Source organism: Archocentrus centrarchus, unplaced genomic scaffold, assembly GCF_007364275.1.
Source record: "Archocentrus centrarchus isolate MPI-CPG fArcCen1 unplaced genomic scaffold, fArcCen1 scaffold_26_ctg1, whole genome shotgun sequence".
Classification (NCBI taxonomy): domain Eukaryota; kingdom Metazoa; phylum Chordata; class Actinopteri; order Cichliformes; family Cichlidae; genus Archocentrus; species Archocentrus centrarchus.
Window position 1 is genome coordinate 5,664,764 of NW_022060256.1, and position 24,708 is coordinate 5,689,471.

The following is a 24,708-nucleotide window of genomic DNA, read 5'->3' on the forward strand; positions in this document are numbered from 1 at the left end:
CAATTCGGGCTCTGCTGTGCACGGGCAGGTTCGCGGAGGCAGTGACCCCAAAAGTAGATGTTGCTACTGGGGCAACGGAGAGAGGAGGAGGAGGAGGGACAAATGTTCTTCATAAAAAAACAAACCGCCTCAAAGATTGCTGGAGAGTTATAGATCTAATCTGCTTCATGCATAAGCTCAGCTCATCTCATCTGTGTGTGTGTGTGTGTGTGGTGTGTGTGTGTGTGTGTGTGTGTGTGTGTGTGTGTGTGTGTGTGTGTGTGTGTGTGTGTGTGTGTGTGTGGATGTTAGTTGCTGTTTCCCTGGTCCCTCTTTCGCCACAAGAGCTGACTTAAATTAAAATCTGATTGTGACCTGCGTATAACCATGTATGTTGTTTAGCACATTATGTGTAATCATAAATTAGCATGGCTGTGAAGCAGAGGGCACATAATGCATCTGCACTGGTACTGTCCTCTTACTGAGCAGCTCTATATGAATATTACTGACAATTTGTCTTCTATTCTTTATACAGATATTAACCCTCTCCAGAAACCTGAAGCCAAGGTGTGAAAATAACCATGAAGCAAACACAAACTGTGCTGAGGGCTACAGAAGTGGATTTTCTATCAGCCAAACAGATTCTCTTGAACATAAACCAAACTCTTTCAGTATGGAGAAGTGACACAAGGACTTGATGGCACATGCTGGTGCAATGAGCTTGCTGGACTCTATAACCTTTTCTATTCTGTACACAAACACACACACCCCTTTTGTTTCTTAACCTCTTTTTGTCTTCTTCTTGAAGGAAGAATATGTGGACAGTGTTGTTGAGAAGAAGAGTTCAAGACAGGATCTTCAGTTTGAAGCTGGAAATAAAAGGGGTTGGATGTCAGTGAGAGAAAGAAGAGTGGAGGAAGGTGCACAAAGGTGAACTACATCTCATACAGAAGGTACATCCCAAAAAAGATAGGGGACTACAAGGTGGTGTCAGGGGAGAGTGCAGAGAGGCAGCATCAGATGGTTTTGGACATCAGGAAGAGGAAGTGAGTGAAGACAGAGGCAAGAATTAAATGGTGGAGGCTGAATAAGGAAGAATGTTGTACAAAGTTCAGGAAGGAGTTGACACATGCTCTGGGTGGTAGGGATGAGCTACCAGATGACTGGGAAAGTTCAGCTGTAGTCCTGAGGGAAACTGCCAAGAAGGTGTCTGGTTCATCCTCTGGACAGGAGAAAGATACAAGGAGACCCGGTGGTGGAAAGAGGAAGTGCAGGAAAGTATTCAAAGGCAGCGGTTAGCAAAGAAAAGGTGGGACAGTCAAGGAGATGAAGAGATGAAGAACTGGGACGCTAAGAGTACAGCATGTGAGGCTGGACACTAAGGAAGAACTTGTATCGATTAGCTACCCAGAGAGATCGAGCTGGAAAGGATGCGCAGCAGGTTAGAGTGGTTAAAGACCGAGATGGAAATGTACCAACAAGTGAAGGGAGTGTGTTGAGAAGATGGAAGAGGATTTAGGGAGATGATTTCAATTCAATTCAGTTCAATTTTATTTATATAGCGCCAAATCACACAGAGATTACAGAGAATGAATAATTACTGATGAATGGAAAAAATTATAGAGAGAGGAGGATGAATGGAGGTCAGCAGAGGATTACTAAGGAGAAGGTGAGGGCAGCTATGAAGAGGATGAAGACTGGAAAGGCAGCTGGTCTGGATAACATACCTGTGGAGGTATGTTTCTTTTTTGTTTCCAAGTCTTTTTTTTTTGTTTTATTTCTATTAACCAAAAACGTTGCTAGCTTTAGATATTAGATACGTTTAGTTCACTAAAATGAACTTGGCAGAGAGTGAAAGTTAAAGACACTTTTTCATTACACTCGACCAACTGGTAAGCATCAGTCCCAAATTCATTTTAGAGCTTTGCGACACAGATCTGTGTTTGACCACAGCAGGAGCAAGGCAGCAGACGGTCTCAGAGCCTGGAGTCAGCCTGGGAATAAAGACTGACACAGCCTAAACTTACAGAAGACCTGCTGACCAAACTGAAACGCAACAGAGGGACACTGGTGCCATTTTAATGCTCTGGGTTTGTGGCCAGCGTGACTGTAAAAAACTGCATAAAGTCAGGACTGCAGCATACAATAAAGTAACCACCAGGGGTTAAATAGCTGAGACACTCCATCAGTATAGAAGAAGGTGAGAACCTACAGATGTACTGATAGAGTGAAGCGATCCCAGAGGGTTAAATGCAAATGAGTTCACACATAAACTTCTAATCCTATTTGTTTTGGTGACTTTTATACAAAGTTATCGGACAAACAAAAGCAAAGCAGCATCTGCACACTGACTTAGCTGTTGTATTTGAGATATTTTTATAGTCACAAATGAAACAGGGGTTTATAGAATTTAGAGATTATAATATCAGATTAATATTATCAAAACGGTGAGCTACTTGTATTTTTGCATTCTGGGCTCACAGGCACCTTAAACCATATGTTGCTGTGACTGCCTGCATATATAACAAATGAGATTGATCCAATCTAACAAAATGCCTCCATCACGCCTCATTTAAAATGTTCTCTGACTTCTTTGAGGGCAGTGATCATCTGAGAGACAGATGACAGCGTGAACTCTTTTCCTACTGAAGCGACTTGCTGTGAAGCCGCTTACTTCCCTTCAGAGGCTTTGGCTCCATGAGAACAATAAACTATGTGCAGACTGGTCTCTAAAAATGAGAAACATTCAGAGGTTAAACACAAAAGCAGTTCTTTTATATCTGAACCCACAACAGTTAATCCCCAGTTGCGGGTCATGTTTCATGTAACAGGGCTAAAGTAATAAGATTATGAATTGTAGTTTAAAGCACACGGACAGATTTTCCCTGCCGAGCTCACTCAGCTGTGTACAAATCCAACAAGCAGGACCAACAGCGACAATTCCCACAACACCTTCATTAGCTCCTGTTAGGTGATCACACATAACTGATGTTACAGATAATAAGCAGAGTGGCTACTGTAGGTCACCTGGTACTGTGGGTAGTTGTAAAGGTTTCCATAGTAGGTGGGGTAGCGTGAAGGCTGGTAGAAATTGTAATAGGAGGTTTCCAGCAGGAGGTCAGACGGCCCCTCGGTATGAGCCCTGGCAGCAGCAGAAGGGCTGGAGGAGGATGCTGAGCGGGTCCCTGGACAATAAAAACAAAACAAAAAAAAGATGAGACAAATGAAGATCAACTCAGAGGAGGAAGTGTGGGGTTTCTTATTATGTGAAATGTGAAGTTCAGGATATTCACACAAGTATTGTTTGTTTGTTTTGATACAATTATAAGAAAAAAAACAAGTCAAGTTAAAAAAGTCTGAGATTTTACTGGTGCTTAAACAAGGAGAAGAAAATCTTCTATCAGTATTTGCAGGATTTAAGTTTCACTTGGACGATCATCCTGCCCAAACACAGCTCAAACTACTGCCAACAGCGCCATCTTCAGGTGAAAAAAAAGGTTTGCTGGCAAATGTAGAATTTTCATATCATCTTTTAGGATGAAGATGATCATTAAATCATCATTACTCACTATGTATTGTACTTTTCTTATCAGCAAGGCCACATTCCTCTCAGGCAGACCCTAATCTTTAAGCAAGGAAGACACTGTGCACCGCTGGAGCCAAAGATAATGACATTTGCTGTCCCAGCTCCTGTCATCAGTGACTCAGAGTGCTCCACTCCTTTTTACACCTCAATCATTTCTCTGTTTCCAAGCCAGAGACCCCAAAACAGAAAAAAAAATCAGACGCTGCAGGATAAGAGCAGCCTTGACCTCCTAAAAAGCGCTATCAGGGAGCCAGAACACAGCACCGTATCTGTATCTGCCTCCACAAAACCTGCAAGGAAAACTCAAGGACACATTTTCATGCTTCTGAGTCCAAACTCATTTTAATTGTTCTTTATAATCACACTAAAGTCAGGGCAGGTGGATGCTACTCAAACCAACAAATACAGCAAATCACAAAGTGACTTCTAGCTGAAGTGGAAACGCTAACACTGACTAAAGAAAGGCCTGTCCAGGACCTGCAGGCTGAAAAGTTCCCTTTGAGAGAATTAAAACATTAAACTGGACCTTTTTTTTTCCTTTTCTTAAACTTACAGCGACTCTTTTTGGTCTGACACCTAAAAAAAAAAAAACTCTGCATAGATGTGCAGACATGATATTTCTGAACAGACAACACACTGCATTTTAAAAAGGTTTTAATAATATTCAATTTACTCTGCAATAGCAGAGTTTTTTTCATTGTTACCAAATGCAGTATTTTTCCATGCTTTTCACAGCTTCACATGTCACCTGTGACTGCAGACGCAGGGCTGCTGGTAGGTGTCAGGGACCGTCCCTCCACAGAGAACAGGCAGTCTGCTGCAACTTCATTCTTCACCATCACCTCGGGACCGGACAGAGACACCGGACTACAAATCCCAAGCTCCTCTTCCTGAGCCTGCTGCCTCCTCAGGGCAACCTGGCAGGGAGGAGCAGTTAGATAAGAAACTTTCTAGCAGAAGACAACACATTGCCCTTATCTGCTGACTTCCCAGAACAGACTTAAATACAGACTTGGCTGAAAATCACAATTACACACGATTAGATGGTAATAACTTTATCTGTGCACAGATAAACTGTTGGGATAGCCATAAAACAAGAACACACTGCTGGCTCCCAGTGAAAGCTAGTATTTATTTATCTAAACTAGCTTTCTTCTAAATGTTTTCAGAAGGATTAATAAAGTCCTGTCTATCTGTTATTGATCCACCTGTTTATTGGCTCAACATTGGCGTTATCTAATAACTCTACATTTACTGATGGAAGTGGACAAAAACGTCACATCTACTGAACCATCCATTTATAGAACATCTTTAAAAAAAATAAGTGCAGTTTCAATAATGCACAATATCAGGCTCCATACACTCAAAACCTTCAGAACAGCTTTTTGCACAGTTATAGTAGTTTTACTCTTTTATGTTTTAAATAACTAGTTGAGATATCTTCTATAAATTTTTACTCCCATATAAAAATGCTGACACAGCCTCACCTGGAAAAAGCAGTACATTTTATATTAAAAGCTGAAGACATTAATAACTGTGATTTTCACACCTAACAAAGCTGGCTTTAAAGTCCAAAACTATAACTAGAGCAAAGCCAGAACATTGTAGGTTAAAAAAAAAAAAAAAAAGATATCAGGAGCGCGGTGGAGGGAAGAAATCACAGAAGAAGAACAAAAAATACAAAAAACATGAATTATTAACAAGGATGAAATGAACTGAGTGGCATTAAAGTCACAAAAACCCTGCTTTAGAAGAGAAAATGTGTTTAATGTTCAGTTTTTAATTTTATTGAAGGAAAGCCGAATCATCAGCAACTGCTGCTTCATTTATTTTCTCTGCCCAGCAAATAACAAGAGGCGGCCTGAAATTAACATGCAAGTTAAAACAAAATCTACACCCTGCATAGATCATATAATCCATGTAGAAAGAACGGTTCTGCATTAATCTCATTAAAGACAATCACCTGCATTCTATTTGAATTCAACTTTGCAAAAGCTTAATAGAAGCCTGTTTCTACTGGCTAAATGCTGAAGGTCACTGAAAGCCTTTAAAACTGTGAGTGTATTTTTTAAAGCTGCACCATTTGTGGAGTTCTGGCCATAGCCAGTGTTATTTATTCCCTCAGGGAATCAAAGCGGTCTAATTTTCAGTCTCTTAACTCCATCACAGTCTACTGATAACCAACTTTTTTCTTTCCCTAGTAAAAAGAGGTGAACAAACAACAAAAATACTAAATCTGCTTCAAACTCATTTTGAAAGTCTATGCCAGTAAAAGTGTTAATTTTACACTTTAAAATGACATTTTATAAATTCACAAATAATAACTACAAAATTACACATTAACTAAACAAAAAAAAAAACAAAAAAAATGATGCTACTTCTACTTTTCTCTTCCTTGTATCCTGTATTCATGTCTGTTTCTCTCAGCTTTTATTCCTAAAATCTGAGGTGAGTTTATAGCTACAAGCAGCTAACTGTTAGCTCTGTTAGCTTTCCGTTTTTGGTGGTTCTCACTAATTAACAAACTTAACCCCGGCAAACACAGCTAAAAAGTACACACAAACATAAAAAAACATTCCCAAACAGCCTGTGTGGGGTTTCAGGCGTCAGAAATAGTCTAACTCTGTGTTTAAAAGCAGCATTTGTGCAGCTGCGGCTAGCCGTGCTAACAGGCGCCTAAACCGTTACCTGCGCCGCCATGACTCTCTGTCGCTCTGTAATCAGCTTGCATTTGGGACATTGGCAGTCTCTCCAGTTACAGAAGCGCTTGTGTCCCTTCAGAGGAGACACATATCCATGGTTCCTGCAGCGGGAGCACTTGGGCATCCTCGGGGATTTGTGGGCTTTGGCCGGGGAAAGCGGTCTGCTGCAGTCCGGGACCTGCTTGCTCTGCCGGTCCTTGCTCATGGCTGCTGGCATTAAGGAGTGGTGATATCTGCTGGACCTGCCCCGAGTAGATCTCAGCACACTCACAGTTTAGCTACTGTCTGAGCCCAGCAGGGGTTGGCTGATAAAGCATGCGCTGATGCCAGGCTGGAGGTCACTGTCCCTCCACACCCTGCTTTTCTGTTTTTTCCTGAAGGCCTGGGATCCAGTGGGAGGAAACTGCGGGGGAGAGAGCTGGCAGGACAGCAGCATTAGCCTCCTGTTTGTCTCTGTCCAGTCATGAGTTAAAAGTATTTACTGTAAGACAGATGCTGCATAACACAATTTATAAATCAGTAAAATAGTGTGATTGTTTTCTAGGCTGTACTGTTTCTTATTATAAGCCTGGTATTTGCTGCGTGCTGTTAAATGGTGTCTTCTCTGTCCTGTGTTTGCCCTGTTTGCTGTTCATGGTCTCTGCTCACCTTTATCTCTTCTCATGTGATCCAGGGTCCAGAACCCTCTGACAAAGGGTCCCATCAGGCCTCTGGATGGCTTTGCAAAATGCAAAATAAAAAAGTGGCATAAATTAAGAAAGTAGTAAAGTATAAAACATTGTTTTTAATTTGTTTATGAAATAAGCTGAAAAAAGTATGAAAAAGTTCCTTTTTTTAAATATATTTTTTACAGTAAGCTAGATATATTTATAGGACAGGGTCTGTATAATAAGGGATTAATACTTTTACATTATGAACAGAATGCAATTAAATAAGCTGGAGACCAGTGTTTCATACATCCTTTATTTTAAGTTCACCTGCTCAGGAATGGAAATGTCTTGTTTTGCATCCACGATATGAAGAGATTTCATTGTACATTATTATAATGACAACATTATAATAATGTTTCCCCACAGTTTTGGGAAGGTCTCTGCTGGGTGACTATCAGATTTCTTTGACTGCAGTTTTTCCCACCCTTGACTACATGCTGGATTAATACTCTAATTAATTTACTCAGCTTGACTGAGCTGAAACTGAACTGACCTCCACACTGTCAGCCAGGTGAGTGGATTTATAGACAGGGAGTGAGGTGAAGCTCAGAGGCACCCAATTAAAATCCTTACAGCCAAACGGAGGGGGATAAACAAAGTTGCCAATTAAAAAGCAGCCCCAAATCACTGAGTTAAAATAAATAGCTGCTACACTTCAGTGGCTCAGACACTAAAGTAACTGAAGGCAGGGCTGCAACACTGAGTTTAATTGCCTCTAAAGGTTATAATGACAGATTATAATGCAGTAATAAAGCCTGCAGTTTAATGCAGCTAACATTTCTATTAGTCTGAATCCAGTCCAAGCAGGCCTGTAAAGGGCAGCAGACCAACATGGAAAACGTATGTGCTCACTTTATCATCCACTACTTTATAATAAATTTTAATAAACACTGCCTCTCAGCAGCTGAGGAAGATTTTGAAATCGTCAGGAGGGTAAAATGAACAGCAAATCCAGTCAGTGGAAGCTAACACTGTTATTCAGCCCACAGGCTGCAATATTTATACTACTGAGTACCAAACAATGTGCGTGCTAATTAGTATGAGATGGTATTAAAATGAAATGAATTAATTCAAAATTCAAAAACCAGATAGAGAAGTGGGGAGCATGATTATATATATATATATATTAGGGGTGGGACTTTAACGCGTTAATTTCGATTAATTAATTACGGGGAAATTAACGCGTTAAAATTTTTAACGCATTTTAATCGCACTTTGCATTGTGGAACGTTTCTCAGTGCGCGAGTTCCCGGCATACAGATTATATCGACGCACAATGTCCAAATTAGGGGCTGCATCCTGCGAAGGACCCGGCCCACGTCTTTCGCAGCCCACAAAGGCCGGAAGTGAGCGTCTAGCCTTCATATCAGCTGCCGTCACCTCTGCGTAGCTCATGTCGCCTAGCAACCGTGAGTGCGAAGCACAGCTGTGTAAAAGCAGCTGTTAAACGGAGAACGAACTTTTTCTCCTTTTTGTGGTTTAATTTTAAGTCTTTAATTCAAAATAAGCTGTTAAAACAAGGATAACACATTTCAACATCAAGGAATACAGCTGAGCTAATGATTAATTTCCAACTATAACAAGTGAGACATTAATGTTGAATAAAACTATCCAGTTATGATGCTTAACTTTAATTTCAGGAGTTTATCATAGGAGCACTTCCACCCTTCGTTGGTCTGTGTAGTAGACTGGTGGAAAAATAAACAAAATCTTGAAGTTTAAGCTTATGTATATTGATTCATTCATCAACTAAACTTAAATTAATATTTATCATGTTAAATATTGAAATGCGATTAAAATGCGATTAATTTCGATTAATTAATTACAAAGCTTGTAATTAATTCGATTAATTTTTTTAATCGAGTCCCACCCCTAATATATATATATATATATATATATATATATATATATATATATATATATATATATATATATATATATATATATATATATATATATATATATATATATATATATATATATATATAGTCAACCCAGATGATTGACTTACATGAGGCCCATGCATGGACCATCTGGGTCCCAATGAACACATATTCAAGGCCGGTTAAAATCTATCTTGGCAAACCCCTATAAGGCCACCGTGGAAACCGCGGACAAAACTTATGGGGCCCATAATGTTTGCCCTTACTTATCCTATATGGGGCCCACCTTTATGTGCTGGCAGGGTGTAAAGTGCTTTCAGTGCATCCTGTCATATCCTTGTATGTTATTGTTTTATTTGCATTTTTCCAATGATACAATTTTGCTACAAAAATTGAATATTTTCATTTTGTTTGATTTTTGTCAATTTCTCTTTATGCTTATTTTTTGACACGTTTAAGACTGTCTGTAATTAAAGATCAACTAAAGTTTATGGAAAAACTAAAACATGGTTTAACCATAATAATTATAACGTATAATATCTCAGTCCTACATATCTTAAAAGATATGTCATATATGTAAATATTCCATTGATGCACGGTCTATATTAAATACTTACTCGTCGTCAGTTTTCAGGGTAAAGAGAAGAAGCCACCATTTACGAGAAGTGCCTGAAGGCAACATTGCTTAGCAACAGAGCCGTTTGGGTTCTCGCGCCGGACGGCGGCTCTCGGCGCAGATTTGTACTTTCTGAGAGTCACAATGCCCCGAAAAAACAACCAGAAACGCAGCGACAAACAAGACGAAAGGAAGAAGGCACCGAAAAGGGACGGCCCCGAGTTTCCTGCAGATAAAAGCGCGTCTGACCACAAAGAGAAGGAATTATACCTGACGCAAATAGGATATCTGACCGACGAGCTGGAGAGGTCAGGCTGTTTAAGTTCATGTGTGATTCCGGAAAAAGCGCTTCCGTAATGCTATGTTGGCTTATTTTTTTTTAATTTAATAACCAAATTATATATTGCACTAGTACGACGAAGGCTAAAACATAACTGAAACGAGCTGATTTTAAAGCCTGCAGTGAGGCGTTCACCTCTCTCAAGTAAAAATGATGCTACGGTTCCTGAATGAATTGTCACTATTACATTTATATATATATATATATATATATATATATATATATATATATATATATATATATATATATATATATATATATATATAATTACTACATTTGTTAAACATAAGCATTTTCTCAGAACTCCAAACACCCTGCGGTCATAAAACCTCTCACTCTTTGTCCTTCCTACATTAACACGAGGAATACAACAAAAATATGCAGTAAATGTTTGTTTTGTATGTTCTGGATATTTCATCAGACTTTTGTCTTGTACTATAATTTACATATGATAGTGAGCAGTTTAATTTCCGCGATCCGACATAGTCATAAGAAGTAGGAATCAATTATGTTGCATGAGAAAAATGCAAAAGGCAAAATTATATAATTAACAACAAGAATGAACCATTTTAAGTTGCGTTTAAGAAATGATATTTGTGCTGTAGCTGTGCTTTAAATGATGTGATGTGTGAAAAGTGGTCCGATCAGATGTGCATCTGTCTGAGACTCTGTTTAAGGTTTTGCCAGAAACCTGGCTGATTCACTACATTTGGTTCAGAGAATGGAAAGTCATGTTTTAGCAGTTTCATACCAGCTTCAGTCATATTTCATTGGGATGCCTGTGCGGGCTTGGATTGGATTGTACTTCTTTCTTGTTCTGAATCCACTTCTTTTAACTCACTTTGACTTAATCTGCCAAATGAATGAAATATAATCCAGCATGTGTGCACATGTGCCCTGCTAGAGGCGTAGCTGTGCTTCAAATCCAGAAATGGACTGATAGAGTTTATAAATCCTTAAAGCTGTCGTCCTTATCCCCTCAGATATCAGCTGAAATGTGATGACCTTGTGAGGCAGAAAAAAGACTTACTCTCTCAGTACAGCACCCTGCAGCAGGAAAACAGAGAGATGCTTATGCACCTGGAGACCTCCCAGTTAAAGGAGGAGGGCGAGGCAGACGAACTGTTGCAGCGGCTGGAGAGTGAGCGGCAGGCTGTGGGTCAGGAACGAGATGCCCTGCAGCTGCAGCACAGCCAGCAGACGCAGGAGCTCCAGGACCGCGTCGATAAACTTATTAAAGAAAACGCAGCACTTGGTAAAACTTCATCCTGGCTGAGTTCAGCTCTACTGTAGCATAAATAAACATAAATGCTGCTGAAAAACTGCAAAGGATTTTCATCCAAGTATTAAAAACAGTGCTTATATTTAAAATTAAGTTAGTTTTTCCAATTGAGCCTCTGTAACTGGGGTTTTTTATTTTTTAAAAAAGTCTGTAATCCCTAAACAGCTGATGTGGTGCTTTAGTTTTGTTAAAGTCTGCACTTCAAGAACAGACTGGTTTAAAATCCTCTGTAGATGTGCACAGAAGCAAAATTACAAAGACTATTATTGGACCCAAAAAACAACCTTAACAGGTTCTGTTTTCATCCCGGTGGAGCAGTAATATTAACAATCTGTAGCTAAAGTAAATGCAGCGACTATAAAAGTCATCAGAAGAGTGCCTGAGCTGATCAGAAACCTCTGCAAAACACAGATTAGTGGTGGGAAGTGTTTGAGGTGAAGCTGAGTGAATGAAGCTGTGACATCTGCACAAAGGGCTTTGTGGAAAAAACATTGTGTGATTAAGAGCGGCTGTGCCCGACACCCACCCTGTACCAGTGCTGACAGGGGTCTGGTGTTAAAAAGGCTTTGTATGCAAAGGTGGGAGTCTTTATTATTATTTTGTAATTAATTTGGAACCTTCTGATTGAAAATCAGCAGTTTAAATACATATTTGCAGCGTTTCACCTTATTAGCTTTTCCCAGTTTGATTGGAGAACTCAAAATATGAACATGAGTTTTTGTTTTGACAGAAAATGAATGTGAAGGAAGGGCTTTTCAGCAGAATAGCCCTTTTTATTAGAGTTATAATAGTCTGATATTGTACCATAAAGTGGTTTAAGCAGTTTCTTCTTTTATTGCTTTTTTTTTTAGCAAATCAGTATTCAGAATAGTCTGGGGTTTTTGCATTTGTAGATGTTACATGTGGGAACCTTAACCCACTAAAAGCATTTTTTTTTTGTCTCAAATGTTGTTAATAGTTAATGCATACTTCCTAAAAATAAAGGTATTTACTTTTGGATAGGTCAAAAAAAATATTATGATGGGCTGGAAGAAGTCTGATGAAGTATCAACCAGGACTTGTCCTGCCAAAGACTCAGAGAAGCTCAGCTTTATATTATTCCTTGAAAATCCAGCCCAGATTTCTTTTGGATGCAAGTCTTTCCAGTAGGAACTATTAAACTTTCAGTAGGTTGATTTCAGCAACGACTGGGTTCAGCAGATGATTTAAAGTCTCCTCTTCTCTCTTCAAGTGGAGAGGCTTGCAAGCCTGGAGGCGTTTCAGAAGGAAAAGGAGAAGATGATGTCCAGCATAGAGTCTCTGGAGAAGCAGCTGGCGAGTCTGGAGGAAGAGCACAAAGATGACATTCACAGCCTGGAGATGAAAGCGCTGCTGGAAAAGAAGAGGTGGAATCCACTTAAGTACTATAAAAATCACAGCACAGGCTCTTTCCATTACCCAGGTCAAGCCAAAATGTCCTCAGCGTATGCCGCTTTGAAAATCTGCCTCCTGAAAGTAGTTTAAGTTGGCAGTGCAAGTTCAGACTGTAAACAAAATCATGTCGTCATAGCAACCCCCTGAAAGTGACAGATGAACAGCTGGAGGAGTTACCCCCCCCCCCCCCTCTGAGCAACCACCCTCTCATCCTGGCTTCAGGAAGGTGGCATAGAGCTCCCCATGTAAAGAAAAACATGCAGCGTTTATGTAGCATCCTTTTTCTATTTTTTCCTTTGCATTGATACTATAAAACATTCTAATGTAATTTTTTAATCACTTTTATGCAAAAGGAGTTAACCCGAGCCCAAACTGAGCTGTTTTCATCAGCAGGTACTTGCATCAAGGCATCTCCTGCAGGAAATCCTGCTACTGTATCTTTACTGTACAACATCACAGCATAGTGATTAGAATTACATCCAATCAGTGCCTATAACATGAAATAAAACACACACACCTTATCCTCGCCTTACCAATGGTCCCGTTCCTTTGAAAAACAATGAAAATCTGAAGGTGAAATTACAGGTAAGAAACATTTTTATGATTAAAAACATCACAACAGCAGACATAAATACATGGCTGGAGCCATAAATGACCACAATCACTTGAATGGGTGAATTTGTCCAAACCTTTGACTGGTGCTGTACTTCCACGTTGCTGTTAACACCAGATCTGCTACACATCAAATATAAATGCCTCCAGGCTACCAAGGCAGACACAGCTGATCTATCGACCCGCATCAGCGACTGCAGCAATAACACTACACACCGTACTTACAGCCTGTACTAAAGCTTTGGAAAGACTTCCAATAAATGTCTTGATGCATGCTCAATCATCCATGTAAGGAAATCCCAGAAAGTTGATTCTGTTCATCTGGACGTAGCATTTTCAGTGGGAGAAACTGAAAACGGGATGTTAGGTACCAGGGTAACCAGCATTAGAAATGAAAGTAGATACATAGCTACAGCAATCCTCACAAGACTTCATACCTAAATTATCCACCCAAAAATATCCTCTAATTTCTCTTGTTTCCTGCCACAGATTGGAGAGGGAGATGGAGTCTCATGCTGCAGCCATGGCAGCAGAAGTGCAGCACCTGGCGGACCAGAAGGTTCCGGAGACGACCAGGCTGGTGCTACAGGAGAACGTGGAGGTGAAAGCTCGTGTCAGGCAGCTGTCAGAGCAGGCGCAGGTCCTGATGGAGGAGAACGCAGCCCTGCGGGATCGCAAGCGTCAGCTCAGCGTGGATGTGGAAAACCTGGAACAAATGCTCAGCAAGACGTCACGCACGAGCTGCGTCCGTAAGAAGGTAAGAGAAAGACTTCAAGAAGGGGCCATCTTTAGATTTGTGTGGTCTTTGTGTAAGTTTCATGTTATTTTTTTAAATGAACAGGGTTCTGCTGTTCTGTCTCACTGTCCACTCAGATCACAGTGGGTTTGAATAATTCAAATTTGATTTAGTTAAATTAAGTTTACTGAAAAGTGGACCAGCTGCTAACAGGGAAGATCAGAGAGGGAAAGTTAGCACCAAACCCTTTTAAATAGCAGCAAAGCACTAACAGGTGTGTCGCTCTGCCTGCCTCCTACACAAAACCAGGAAGAGAAAGTGAGGAAGAAGCAGGCAGAGTGGGCGGGGCCATCACACCTGTCAGATCAGGCCAGTTGCTTCCATCCATCCATTTTCTGCTACCTATCCCCATTTGGGTTGCGAGGTAGACATCTCAAGCCCGCCGCAGGCCTCCTTCTCCTCAGCCATCACTCTTCTGAGAGGATACAGAGATGTTCCCGACCCAGCCGAGGTCCAGGAGACATCTGTATGAGATGCCTGAACCACCTAAACTGACTTTTGATTTGGAGGAATAGCAGCTTGTATCCAGCACCTTGTGGCCATAGGTGAAGGCAGGAATGGTAGGACCACAGATCCACCAGCTCCTCTCTGTCCCAGCTGTGTTCCTGTTTACATCATAAACACTTCCCTCGTTTCCCATCAGTGCACAAATGTGGCATTAATCATGTTTTAGCTATGTCTTCTTCTTAATATGGAAAAAAAAAAACCCAGATTCACTAAATATCCAACTCAAACTCTCTCCATCAGGTGGTGGAGCAGCTCACAGAGAAGTGCCAGCAGCTGCAGGCGGAGCAGAAGGACTGCAGGCAGCAGCTCGAGCAGCTTCAGACTGAACACACAGGAGTCCTGGCTAAGATGGAAACGCTCAGGTCAAAGTTCACTCTGTCCCTGTGCTCCTTACTAATGAGTCAGGTCTTATTCAGGTTCACTTTCATGATAATAGTTGGTGCAGGGAAAGAAAATATCTTCACTTGTTATGCATGCATGTACTTTCATTTATGGTACATCCAAAACAGATAATAACTCAATAGTTTGAAGGGAAAGGAGATACATCAATCAATAATTAAATAAATAAGATCCAGACAAATGAAAAAAAAAACAAGACAAAGACAGAATTCATTACTGATGCAGTAACGATTTCCATTACTGTATCAGAATGATGGTAGCAGCAGCTAATGGGCCTAAGGATGAGGATGATGATGAGGATGAGGAATTCTTCTTATAGAAGAGACAAAATATGAGACAAAGATTAGTTTGGAGGCTTTAGTATAAAGCGTGCGGCTTGTTGTGATCGGCCGCAACAAAGAATGGAATCACACCACCAGCTGAATAGGAATTACCAAAGATTTATGGAACTTAATAATAATCACGTCAGTCCATATATGTGGTGTAATGCAGCGCATGGATGAGCTGAAAACCGTATGAGACATGATGTGTGTGCAAAAGGCAAATTAAGATAACGTAACAAACACCGACACAGGACCTAGAGAGGCGGGGTCTTAAATACAAGCACACAAATCACACAGGCAGAGCAAACACACACAAAAAGGCCTGAGGCCACAGGCTGCTCACACCACCCAAACGTCTGTCTACAGCACCACCTGCTGGTGACAGGTTTGGTGTTAAACTCTACCCACAGCACACGAAATCCTGTAACAATAACGGAGAGCTTTGGGTTCGAGGATGTGCTGTGGTGGTTGGCACTGTTGCCTCACAGCGAGAAGGTCCTGAGTTTGAATCCACCTTGGCCGGGGCCTTTCAGTGAGGAGTTTGCACGTTCTCCCCGTGTCTGTGTGGGGTCTCTCTGTCCCTCCCAAAGACATGCAGTTAGTGGGGTCAGGTTCATTGGTGATTCTAAATTACCCATAGGTGTGAATGGTTGTCTCTCTCTCTCTGTGTGTTAGCCTGTCCAGGGTGCACCCTGCCTCTCACTCTATGACAGTTACCTGGTCCTCCTGTGTCCCTGAAAAGAATGAGTGGAAGCAGATGGATTCTGGGATATTCAGGATGAACATGAACATTAAATCATCATTACTCACTATCTTCTTTTCTTATCGGCAAGGCCGCATTCTTCACAGGCCGGCCCAGATCTTTCCACAATGAAGGTACTGTGCACCACTGGAGACAAAGATAATGGCATTTGCTGTCCCAGTTTCTGTCATCAGTGACTCTGAGTGCTTGACTCCTTTTTTCCACCTCAGTCATTTCTCTCTGTTTCCAAGCCAACTAAAAAAAAAAAAATCACACTTTCACACACACAGAGAAGAGACTCTGCAAGATATGAGCAGCCTTGACCTGAAGTCATAGTCCACCTCCTGTAATGTACTATCAGGGAGATGGAACACAGTGTCTGTGTCCAAAATTAGGCTGGTCTTGAAGTGTTGCTGTATTGAATAACGTCATTTAACTCAGTCTTTCTGAAACTGGTGACACAAACAGTGATTTTTTTTTTTAAACATAGACATATAACGGGAAACTAATTCAAAGTTTAATAAACAGTCAGTGAAACTGGGTCATTCCCATAATTTCCTGAAACTAGGGTCACAGGAGGATCAGGGAATATCCCAGCTCATGCTGGTGGAAACCAGGCTGGTTGCTAATCCATCACAGAGACACAGCATCCACATTCAGCAAACTCCAAGCAGGATGGCCAGCAGGTTCAAACTCAGAGCTAAGCACAATCATCTCTTAGCAGAATCAGGAAGCCAAAAATTACAATGGCATAAAGCTTCTTCAGGGGGCATCTGGAATTGAACCAGAGACCTCTTGATCTGCAGTCAAATGCTCTACCACTGAGCTATACCCCCTCTGCTCAGCACTGCTGTCTACTTTGTGTTTTCAGGCAGGATCAGGCCTCTCTGTGTCACCAGTGCAGTAAAAACAGAGCCGAGGTCAGCCGGCTGGAGGCGGAGCTACAACAGGAGAGGAGGAGGAGGAGCAGGATGAAGAGCAACATGCAGGAAGCGGCCGTCACTCTCAGGCGAGCGCTGATGGTAAAGCAATAGAACTGTGCAGACAGCACATTTATCACATGTATCACATTTTCTGACAGGCTCATTTTAAACCTGATTGCCAGATGATGTAAAAGAGCTTCAGCACAGTCGTCATCACTCCAACGTCTGAACTCTGCAGCTTTATTTGGTGGCCTGACCCCTGCATGCAGCACTTACTCATCTGACTTGTTGACTTTTTTGAATGAGAAGCTCGAAACATACGAGCACTGGCAGCAAATCCACAGAGTCTTGCTCATGTAAATGGAAGAAGTGAAAAAAGGTTTGAATTTCAAAGCCCGTTAACACAGACTGAAGGATCGGCCTCACAGATGCTTTATTGATGAGAATACAAAAATGTAAAAGGGAGATTCATGACAGAGCATCATAGTGACATTTATAATATCTCTAAAAGGTTAAAGGGTTGCATGCAAAGTGAAATCATTTTAATAAAGAAGGTTCAAACCTCCAAATTATAAAGTCCTGTGAAAAGCTTCTTCATCCCAGCCAATGAAACGGTTTCACTCTCTTGTTGTTGTGATGTCAGCTCTGACACCGTCTCTGCCCCCTGCAGGAGGAACCAACCAAGCAGGACTCGCAGGTGGACTCTGTGATCCAGTGGAAGCAGCTGATGCAGCAGATGCTGGTGATGTTCAGCAGACACGGACTCGCCAGCTCCACTGCTGAGAGCGACAAAGCCAACGAGCTGCGGACGCCTGACCGTGCAGCACCCCGGTAATAAAACCAGCGCTCAACGAGATCAGTGGCAGATTAATGGGTAACAAAAATGCTTCATCTTTGTCGTCCATCCCGTGTCTGTACAGAACAAGAACTCCGGATCCAGACTTGAGTTTCCAGTTCCAGCTGGCCCGCTACGGGCCGGGAGATCTCGATTTTGTGCCTCGCCCCGTGCTGAAACACAACAGCATGCTCTCCAGGGTGGAAGCTGGCTGCAGAAGGTTTGTGAGGACCGCAGAGCTAATCTGCAGGAGTGCAGTTACAGTGCCATTTATTGTATGCTATAGCCTTTTACAACCAACATTTATTTTTTAGAGGAACACAAACACCACCATTCATTTATCATTTTTTTTTAGGTAAAGAAATCCTGATATTTAAGCAGCTCAGTTCATGGATTATATATAAAAAATTGTGAGAGCAGGCACTGTGACAACATTTTAGCCTCTGCTATCCTTAAGTGACCATATTTGTGTGAGAGTTTGTTGTGTTGGTTATCAGCTAATGGCAGCAAACTGCATTCATGAGCTGTATAAAGCAGATGAATCTTTTATGAATATAGTACATAAAACGACTCCTGATGTTCTTCTTCTCTTCTTTCATTCAGGAAACCCTCGAGTCAGCAGACAGAGAGCTCTGTGAAGCTGACAGATTCAGCTGTGGGATCTTTGACCTCCAAACACTCAGTGACCAAACTCTAATGACAGCAACAAAACTCACTTCCTAAAAACTCTGACAGTCGATCGTGTTGCATTTCAATCTAAAATTGTCTGTTACATGTGTAACCACAGTCGCTCGGATTACAGTAAAGGTGACGTCTCGGACAAAACCCTAGTAATGTTTCTGTTATTGCTGACTACTGGATAAAAACAACAACTTTTCTATTATTTTGTAGAAAAAGAGGCAATGTTGGTTAAAAAAAATGATCACAGTCTGGATTATTTTGCTTCCAGAGCCCAGCACATCTGTCACATTTAAAAGGTAACAAACATGCTTCATCAGTCAGTGTTACTACAGTCTGCAAATGAAGACAACATCACAGTAAACGAGTGGAATTTGCTGCATGGTTTCAACGTACGTGACAAGAATCAATGGTGGTTTTGAGCAACTTCATAGATTTACAGAGGTTTCTGTGCTGGAGACTTTGCTTTAACCATGAAGCTGACAGCAGGGGTGTCAGATTGTACCAGTATGAATAAACTGTATGAGTCCTCAGGAAGGTAAACGAAAAGGGATAAAGCAGCCACAGGGGGTATCTGGAATTGAACCAGAGACCTCTTGATCTGCAGTCAAATGCTCTACCACTGAGCTATACCCCCTCTGCAAACAGCTTCCCTTAGGTGCCATTTACACGAAGCCGTTTTCACTGGAAACGGTGTCGTTTTGATGCGTTTCAGCCTTTCGTTTACACGATGGCGTTTCAGAAACGATCCGCGTTTATACGAGGACATGTGAAACGATGAAAACGATGTAGTTCCCATGCCAGGCCACAAGTTAGCGTTGGTTTTCTCTTTGCAAAGTTTGTTTATGCAAGACGCGCATGCGTGGAGTGACACAGTAGGTAGTGCGGCAAATTGTTCATTACTTACAAAACGGCCAATGTGAGAGGTTTTGTGTGGACCGATGATGAGGTTGGATCGCTGCTGCACACAACGCTGAATTACAAAACGGTCAAAACACAGGAAAAGCATAAGAAGCACTCGTGAATCCGCGAGTACTGTTTATCAGTTTGCGCGTGCGCGAAAAACTGGCCGTCGCAACCATAGTGCGCATGTGCGAGTCGAGCGTTTTCAAATCACCCCGGTTTCAAGTGTTTACACGAAAACGCAAGCCGGTGCGTTTCTGAAACGCTCCACTCTGGACCCCGTTTCTGAAACACATCGTTTTCACTCTGTTGTCGTGTAAACAGAAGGCCGAAACGCATCAAAACGACACCGTTGTCGTGTAAACGCAAGGCCGAAACGCATCAAAACGACACCGTTGTCGTGTAAACGCAAGGCCGAAACGCATCAAAACGACACCGTTTCAAAATGAAAACGGTCTCGTGTAAACGGCACCTTAGTCTCGTGTTTTCAGGTCCTGCTCCTCCCCAACCCGCCAATGACATTTCACTAGTGTACTGTTATTCTCACAAACCATTGGAGAACAGATAGGACAGAACATTTAATCAACTACTTTAATAAAGTACAGGACAAGTAGACTGTTTTCTGCTTCTACTCCACTGTAGAATCAGAGAATCTGCAAACAGAGTCATAACCACAGTGAAAGTAATGATAGAGGCTGAACTGGAGTTGAGGAGTAGCAGGGACAAGGTCACAGCATCGGGTGAAACTGATGAAGGACAATTTTTAGTTGCAATAGCCCAGAGGTTTTCAGAGTTTTCAGGCCAGGTTTCACCTCAGAAAATAAATGTCTTTCCACAGGACTTTTTAAAAGCCTGAAATATACAGAAATGAGGGTTATTTCAGGCCTAAACCAAGGAATTAAAAATGAAAATAAACCCAGGAAAGAGCATTACTGAATGAGAAAAAAAAAAAAGATGGAGAAAATCCAGGCATAAAACAGAACTAAACCATCTCTAAACCAGGATTTAAACAGGGCTAGATCCAGGCCTAAATCAGAACTTAATTAGGACTAACCATAGAGTAAATCCAGGAATAAACCATGCCTAAATCAGGACAAACTCTAGGACTAAACGAGGAGTTAAACAGGACTAAATACAGGACCTAATTCTGGACTAAGTCAGAACTAAACATGGAGTAAATCCAGGCATAAACCAGAACTAAACAATGTTTAAACCAAGACAAAATCTAGGACTAAATCCGGGACTAAACCAGGACTAAATACCAGACTAAGTCAGAACTTAATTAGGTCTAAACAAAGACTAAATCCAAGAATAAAGCAGAACTACAACATGTCTAAACCATGACAAAATCAGAAAACAAGATTTAAACAGGATTAAACCAGGACCAAGTACAGGACTAAATCAGAGCTTAATTGGGACTAAAAAACTAAATGAGGGCACATACCAGCTCTACTTGGGGGAAAAGGGTTGGAAGAAATCAGGCTGGTTGCTAATCCAGCACACGAACAGCATCCACATGCAGTGGACTCCAAGCAGGATGGCCAGCAGGTTCAAACTCAGAGCTAAGCATGGCCATCTCTCAGCAGAACCAGAGGGTGGTAAGTTACACTGGCTTCACCAGGGGGCATCTGGAGTTGAACCAGAGACCTATTGATCTGCAGTCAAACGCTCTACCACTGAGCTATGCCCCCTCACTAAACACCAAACAGGAGAAAAGCTCTAAAAAGCTGCTGTGGGCTTCCTGCACAACACCAAGCAGCAGAAAAACACAGGTGAAAACTAACTGGGAACACTGTGAAGCTGTTAGGGGACAATGAAAGAAAAAAAAAAGATTCTGAATCCGTAGGAATGATAATGTTGCTCTGCAATAGCTGTGCAAGCACATCTGTCACATTTAAAAGGTAACAAACATGCTTCATCAATCAGTGTTACTACAGTCTGCAAATGAAGACAACATCACAGTAAACGAGTGGAATTTGCTGCATGGTTTCAAAGTACGTGACAAGAATCAATGGTGGTTTTGAGCAACTTCATAGATTTACAGAGGTTTCTGTGCTGAAGACTTTGCTTTAACCATGAAGCTGACAGCAGGGGTGTCAGATTGTACCAGTATGAATAAACTGTATGAGTCCTCAGGAAGGTCAACAGCAAGGGATAAAGCAGCCACAGGGGGTATCTGGAGTTGAACCAGAGACCTCTTGATCTGCAGTCAAATGCTCTACCACTGAGCTATACCCCCTCTGCAAAAAGCTTCTCTTAGTCTCGTGTTTTCAGGTCCTGCTCCTCCCCAACCCGCCAATGACATTTCACTAGTGTACTGTTATTCTCACAAAGCATTGGAGAACAGATAGGACAGAACATTTAATCAACTAATTTAATAAAGTACAGGACAAGTAGACTGTTTTCTGCTTCTACTCCACTGTAGAATCAGAGAATCTGCAGAGTCAACCACAGTGAAAGTAATGATAGAGGCTGAACTGGAGTTGAGGAGTAGCAGGGACAGGGTCACAGCATCGGGTGAAACTGATGAAGGACAATTTTTAGTTGCAATAGCCCAGAGGTTTTCAGAGTTTTCAGGCCAGGTTTCACCTCAGAAAATAAATGTCTTTCCACAGGACTTTTTAAAAGCCTGAAATATACAGAAATGAGGGTTATTTCAGGCCTAAACCAAGGAATTAAAAATGAAAATAAACCCAGGAAAGAGCATTACTGAATGAGAAAAAAAAAAGATGGAGAAAATCTAGGCATAAACAGAACTAAACCATCTCTAAACCAGGATTTAAACAGGGCTAGATCCAGGCCTAAATCAGAACTTAATTAGGACTAACCATAGAGTAAATCCAGGAATAAACCATGCCTAAATCAGGACAAACTCTAGGACTAAACGAGGAGTTAAACAGGACTAAATACAGGACTTAATACTGGACTAAGTCAGAAATAAACATGGAGTAAACCAGAACTAAACAATGTTTAAACCAAGACAAAATCTAGGACTAAATCCGGGACTAAACCAGGACTAAATACCAGACTAAGTCAGAACTTAATTAGGTCTAAACAAAGACTAAATCCAAGAATAAAGCAGAAATAGAACATGTCTAAACCATGACAAAATCAGAAAACAAGATTTAAACAGGATTAAACCAGGACCAAGTACAGGACTAAATCAGAGCTTAATTGGGACTAAAAAACTAAATACAGAATTGGATGAGGGCACATCCCAGCTCTACTTGGGGGAAAAGGGTTGGAAGAAATCAGGCTGGTTGCTAATCCAGCACCCACATGCAGTGGACTCCAAGCAGGATGGCCAGCAGGTTCAAACTCAGAGCTAAGCATGGCCATCTCTCAGCAGAACCAGAGGGTGGTAAGTTACACTGGCTTCACCAGGGGGCATCTGGAGTTGAACCAGAGACCTATTGATCTGCAGTCAAACGCTCTACCACTGAGCTATGCCCCCTCACTAAACACCAAACAGGAGAAAAGCTCTAAAAAGCTGCTGTGGGCTTCCTGCACAACACCAAGCAGCAGAAAAACACAGGTGAAAACTAACTGGGAACACTGTGAAGCTGTTAGGGGACAATGAAAGAAAAAAAAAAAGATTCTGAATCCGTAGGAATGATAATGTTGCTCTGCAATAGCTGTGCAAGCACATCTGTCACATTTAAAAGGTAACAAACATGCTTCATCAATCAGTGTTACTACAGTCTGCAAATGAAGACAACATCACAGTAAACGAGTGGAATTTGCTGCATGGTTTCAACGTACGTGACAAGAATCAATGGTGGTTTTGAGCAACTTCATAGATTTACAGAGGTTTCTGTGCTGGAGACTTTGCTTTAACCATGAAGCTGACAGCAGGGGTGTCAGATTGTACCAGTATGAATAAACTGTATGAGTCCTCAGGAAGGTAAACGAAAAGGGATAAAGCAGCCACAGGGGGTATCTGGAATTGAACCAGAGACCTCTTGATCTGCAGTCAAATGCTCTACCACTGAGCTATACCCCCTCTGCAAACAGCTTCCCTTAGGTGCCATTTACACGAAGCCGTTTTCACTGGAAACGGTGTCGTTTTGATGCGTTTCAGCCTTTCGTTTACACGATGGCGTTTCAGAAACGATCCGCGTTTATACGAGGACATGTGAAACGATGAAAACGATGTAGTTCCCATGCCAGGCCACAAGTTAGCGTTGGTTTTCTCTTTGCAAAGTTTGTTTATGCAAGACGCGCATGCGTGGAGTGACACAGTAGGTAGTGCGGCAAATTGTTCATTACTTACAAAACGGCCAATGTGAGAGGTTTTGTGTGGACCAATGATGAGGTTGGATCGCTGCTGCACACAACGCTGAATTACAAAACGGTCAAAACACAGGAAAAGCATAAGAAGCACTCGTGAATCCGCGAGTACTGTTTATCAGTTTGCGCGTGCGCGAAAAACTGGCCGTCGCAACCATAGTGCGCATGTGCGAGTCGAGCGTTTTCAAATCACCCCGGTTTCAAGTGTTTACACGAAAACGCAAGCCGGTGCGTTTCTGAAACGCTCCACTCTGGACCCCGTTTCTGAAACACATCGTTTTCACTCTGTTGTCGTGTAAACAGAAGGCCGAAACGCATCAAAACGACACCGTTGTCGTGTAAACGCAAGGCCGAAACGCATCAAAACGACACCGTTTCAAAATGAAAACGGTCTCGTGTAAACGGCACCTTAGTCTCGTGTTTTCAGGTCCTGCTCCTCCCCAACCCGCCAATGACATTTCACTAGTGTACTGTTATTCTCACAAAGCATTGGAGAACAGATACGACAGAACATTTAATCAACTACTTTAATAAAGTACAGGACAAGTAGACTGTTTTCTGCTTCTACTCCACTGTAGAATCAGAGAATCTGCAAACAGAGTCATAACCACAGTGAAAGTAATGATAGAGGCTGAACTGGAGTTGAGGAGTAGCAGGGACAAGGTCACAGCATCGGGTGAAACTGATGAAGGACAATTTTTAGTTGCAATAGCCCAGAGGTTTTCAGAGTTTTCAGGCCAGGTTTCACCTCAGAAAATAAATGTCTTTCCACAGGACTTTTTAAAAGCCTGAAATATACAGAAATGAGGGTTATTTCAGGCCTAAACCAAGGAATTAAAAATGAAAATAAACCCAGGAAAGAGCATTACTGAATTAGAAAAAAAAAAAAGATGGAGAAAATCCAGGCATAAAACAGAACTAAACCATCTCTAAACCAGGATTTAAACAGGGCTAGATCCAGGCCTAAATCAGAACTTAATTAGGACTAACCATAGAGTAAATCCAGGAATAAACCATGCCTAAATCAGGACAAACTCTAGGACTAAACGAGGAGTTAAACAGGACTAAATACAGGACCTAATTCTGGACTAAGTCAGAACTAAACATGGAGTAAATCCAGGCATAAACCAGAACTAAACAATGTTTAAACCAAGACAAAATCTAGGACTAAATCCGGGACTAAACCAGG

General features: G+C 41.5%; 2 protein-coding genes and 6 non-coding genes across 9 annotated transcripts in view; 1 reads left to right on the forward strand and 7 right to left on the reverse strand.

Moving 5' to 3' along the window:
- Window positions 1-6,786, reverse strand: part of dmrt1 (doublesex and mab-3 related transcription factor 1) — a 33,530-nt gene extending 26,744 nt beyond the window's left edge. Inside the window, exons 1-3 of one of the 2 annotated variants that reach the window (XM_030723502.1) lie at window positions 6,254-6,786; window positions 4,314-4,482; window positions 3,007-3,164 (exon numbers count right to left, since the gene is read on the reverse strand). In XM_030723502.1, the coding sequence (XP_030579362.1) occupies window positions 3,007-3,164; window positions 4,314-4,482; window positions 6,254-6,484 (558 nt within the window). In that variant the 5' untranslated portion in view covers window positions 6,485-6,786. The remainder of the gene's footprint in view (window positions 1-3,006; window positions 3,165-4,313; window positions 4,483-6,253) is intronic. The other variant, XM_030723503.1, reaches the window with a different exon arrangement.
- A 2,775-nt stretch (window positions 6,787-9,561) lies between these two features.
- LOC115776051 (cilia- and flagella-associated protein 157) lies at window positions 9,562-18,463 on the forward strand. Its single transcript, XM_030723655.1, has 9 exons — window positions 9,562-9,784; window positions 10,800-11,071; window positions 12,330-12,483; window positions 13,613-13,880; window positions 14,667-14,788; window positions 16,762-16,912; window positions 17,484-17,644; window positions 17,734-17,868; window positions 18,252-18,463. Exons 1-9 carry the CDS (start codon window positions 9,621-9,623, stop codon window positions 18,343-18,345), a joined length of 1,521 nt encoding a protein of 506 aa, XP_030579515.1. The 5' UTR covers window positions 9,562-9,620; the 3' UTR covers window positions 18,346-18,463.
- trnac-gca (transfer RNA cysteine (anticodon GCA)) lies at window positions 16,655-16,726 on the reverse strand. The gene has a single exon. It is a non-coding gene; the product is annotated as a tRNA-Cys (tRNA).
- Window positions 18,464-18,891: 428 nt separating the features above from the next.
- Window positions 18,892-18,963, reverse strand: trnac-gca (transfer RNA cysteine (anticodon GCA)). The gene has a single exon. It is a non-coding gene; the product is annotated as a tRNA-Cys (tRNA).
- Window positions 18,964-20,848: 1,885 nt separating this feature from the next.
- On the reverse strand, window positions 20,849-20,920 carry trnac-gca (transfer RNA cysteine (anticodon GCA)). The gene has a single exon. It is a non-coding gene; the product is annotated as a tRNA-Cys (tRNA).
- A 476-nt stretch (window positions 20,921-21,396) lies between these two features.
- trnac-gca (transfer RNA cysteine (anticodon GCA)) lies at window positions 21,397-21,468 on the reverse strand. Its single transcript has one exon. It is a non-coding gene; the product is annotated as a tRNA-Cys (tRNA).
- A 1,143-nt stretch (window positions 21,469-22,611) lies between these two features.
- Window positions 22,612-22,683, reverse strand: trnac-gca (transfer RNA cysteine (anticodon GCA)). The gene has a single exon. It is a non-coding gene; the product is annotated as a tRNA-Cys (tRNA).
- A 477-nt stretch (window positions 22,684-23,160) lies between these two features.
- Window positions 23,161-23,232, reverse strand: trnac-gca (transfer RNA cysteine (anticodon GCA)). Its single transcript has one exon. It is a non-coding gene; the product is annotated as a tRNA-Cys (tRNA).
- Between the last annotated feature and the right edge of the window lie 1,476 nt (window positions 23,233-24,708).

Bases quoted from the DNA above. Each gene is read 5' to 3' on its own strand.
- LOC115776051 (XM_030723655.1), top strand. From the start codon at position 9,621: ATGCCCCGAAAAAACAACCAGAAACGCAGCGACAAACAAGACGAAAGG. The intron at 11,072-12,329 runs GTAAAACTTCAT...TCTCTCTTCAAG, and splicing joins TAAAGAAAACGCAGCACTTG to TGGAGAGGCTTGCAAGCCTG. The intron at 16,913-17,483 runs GTAAAGCAATAG...TGCCCCCTGCAG, and splicing joins CTCTCAGGCGAGCGCTGATG to GAGGAACCAACCAAGCAGGA.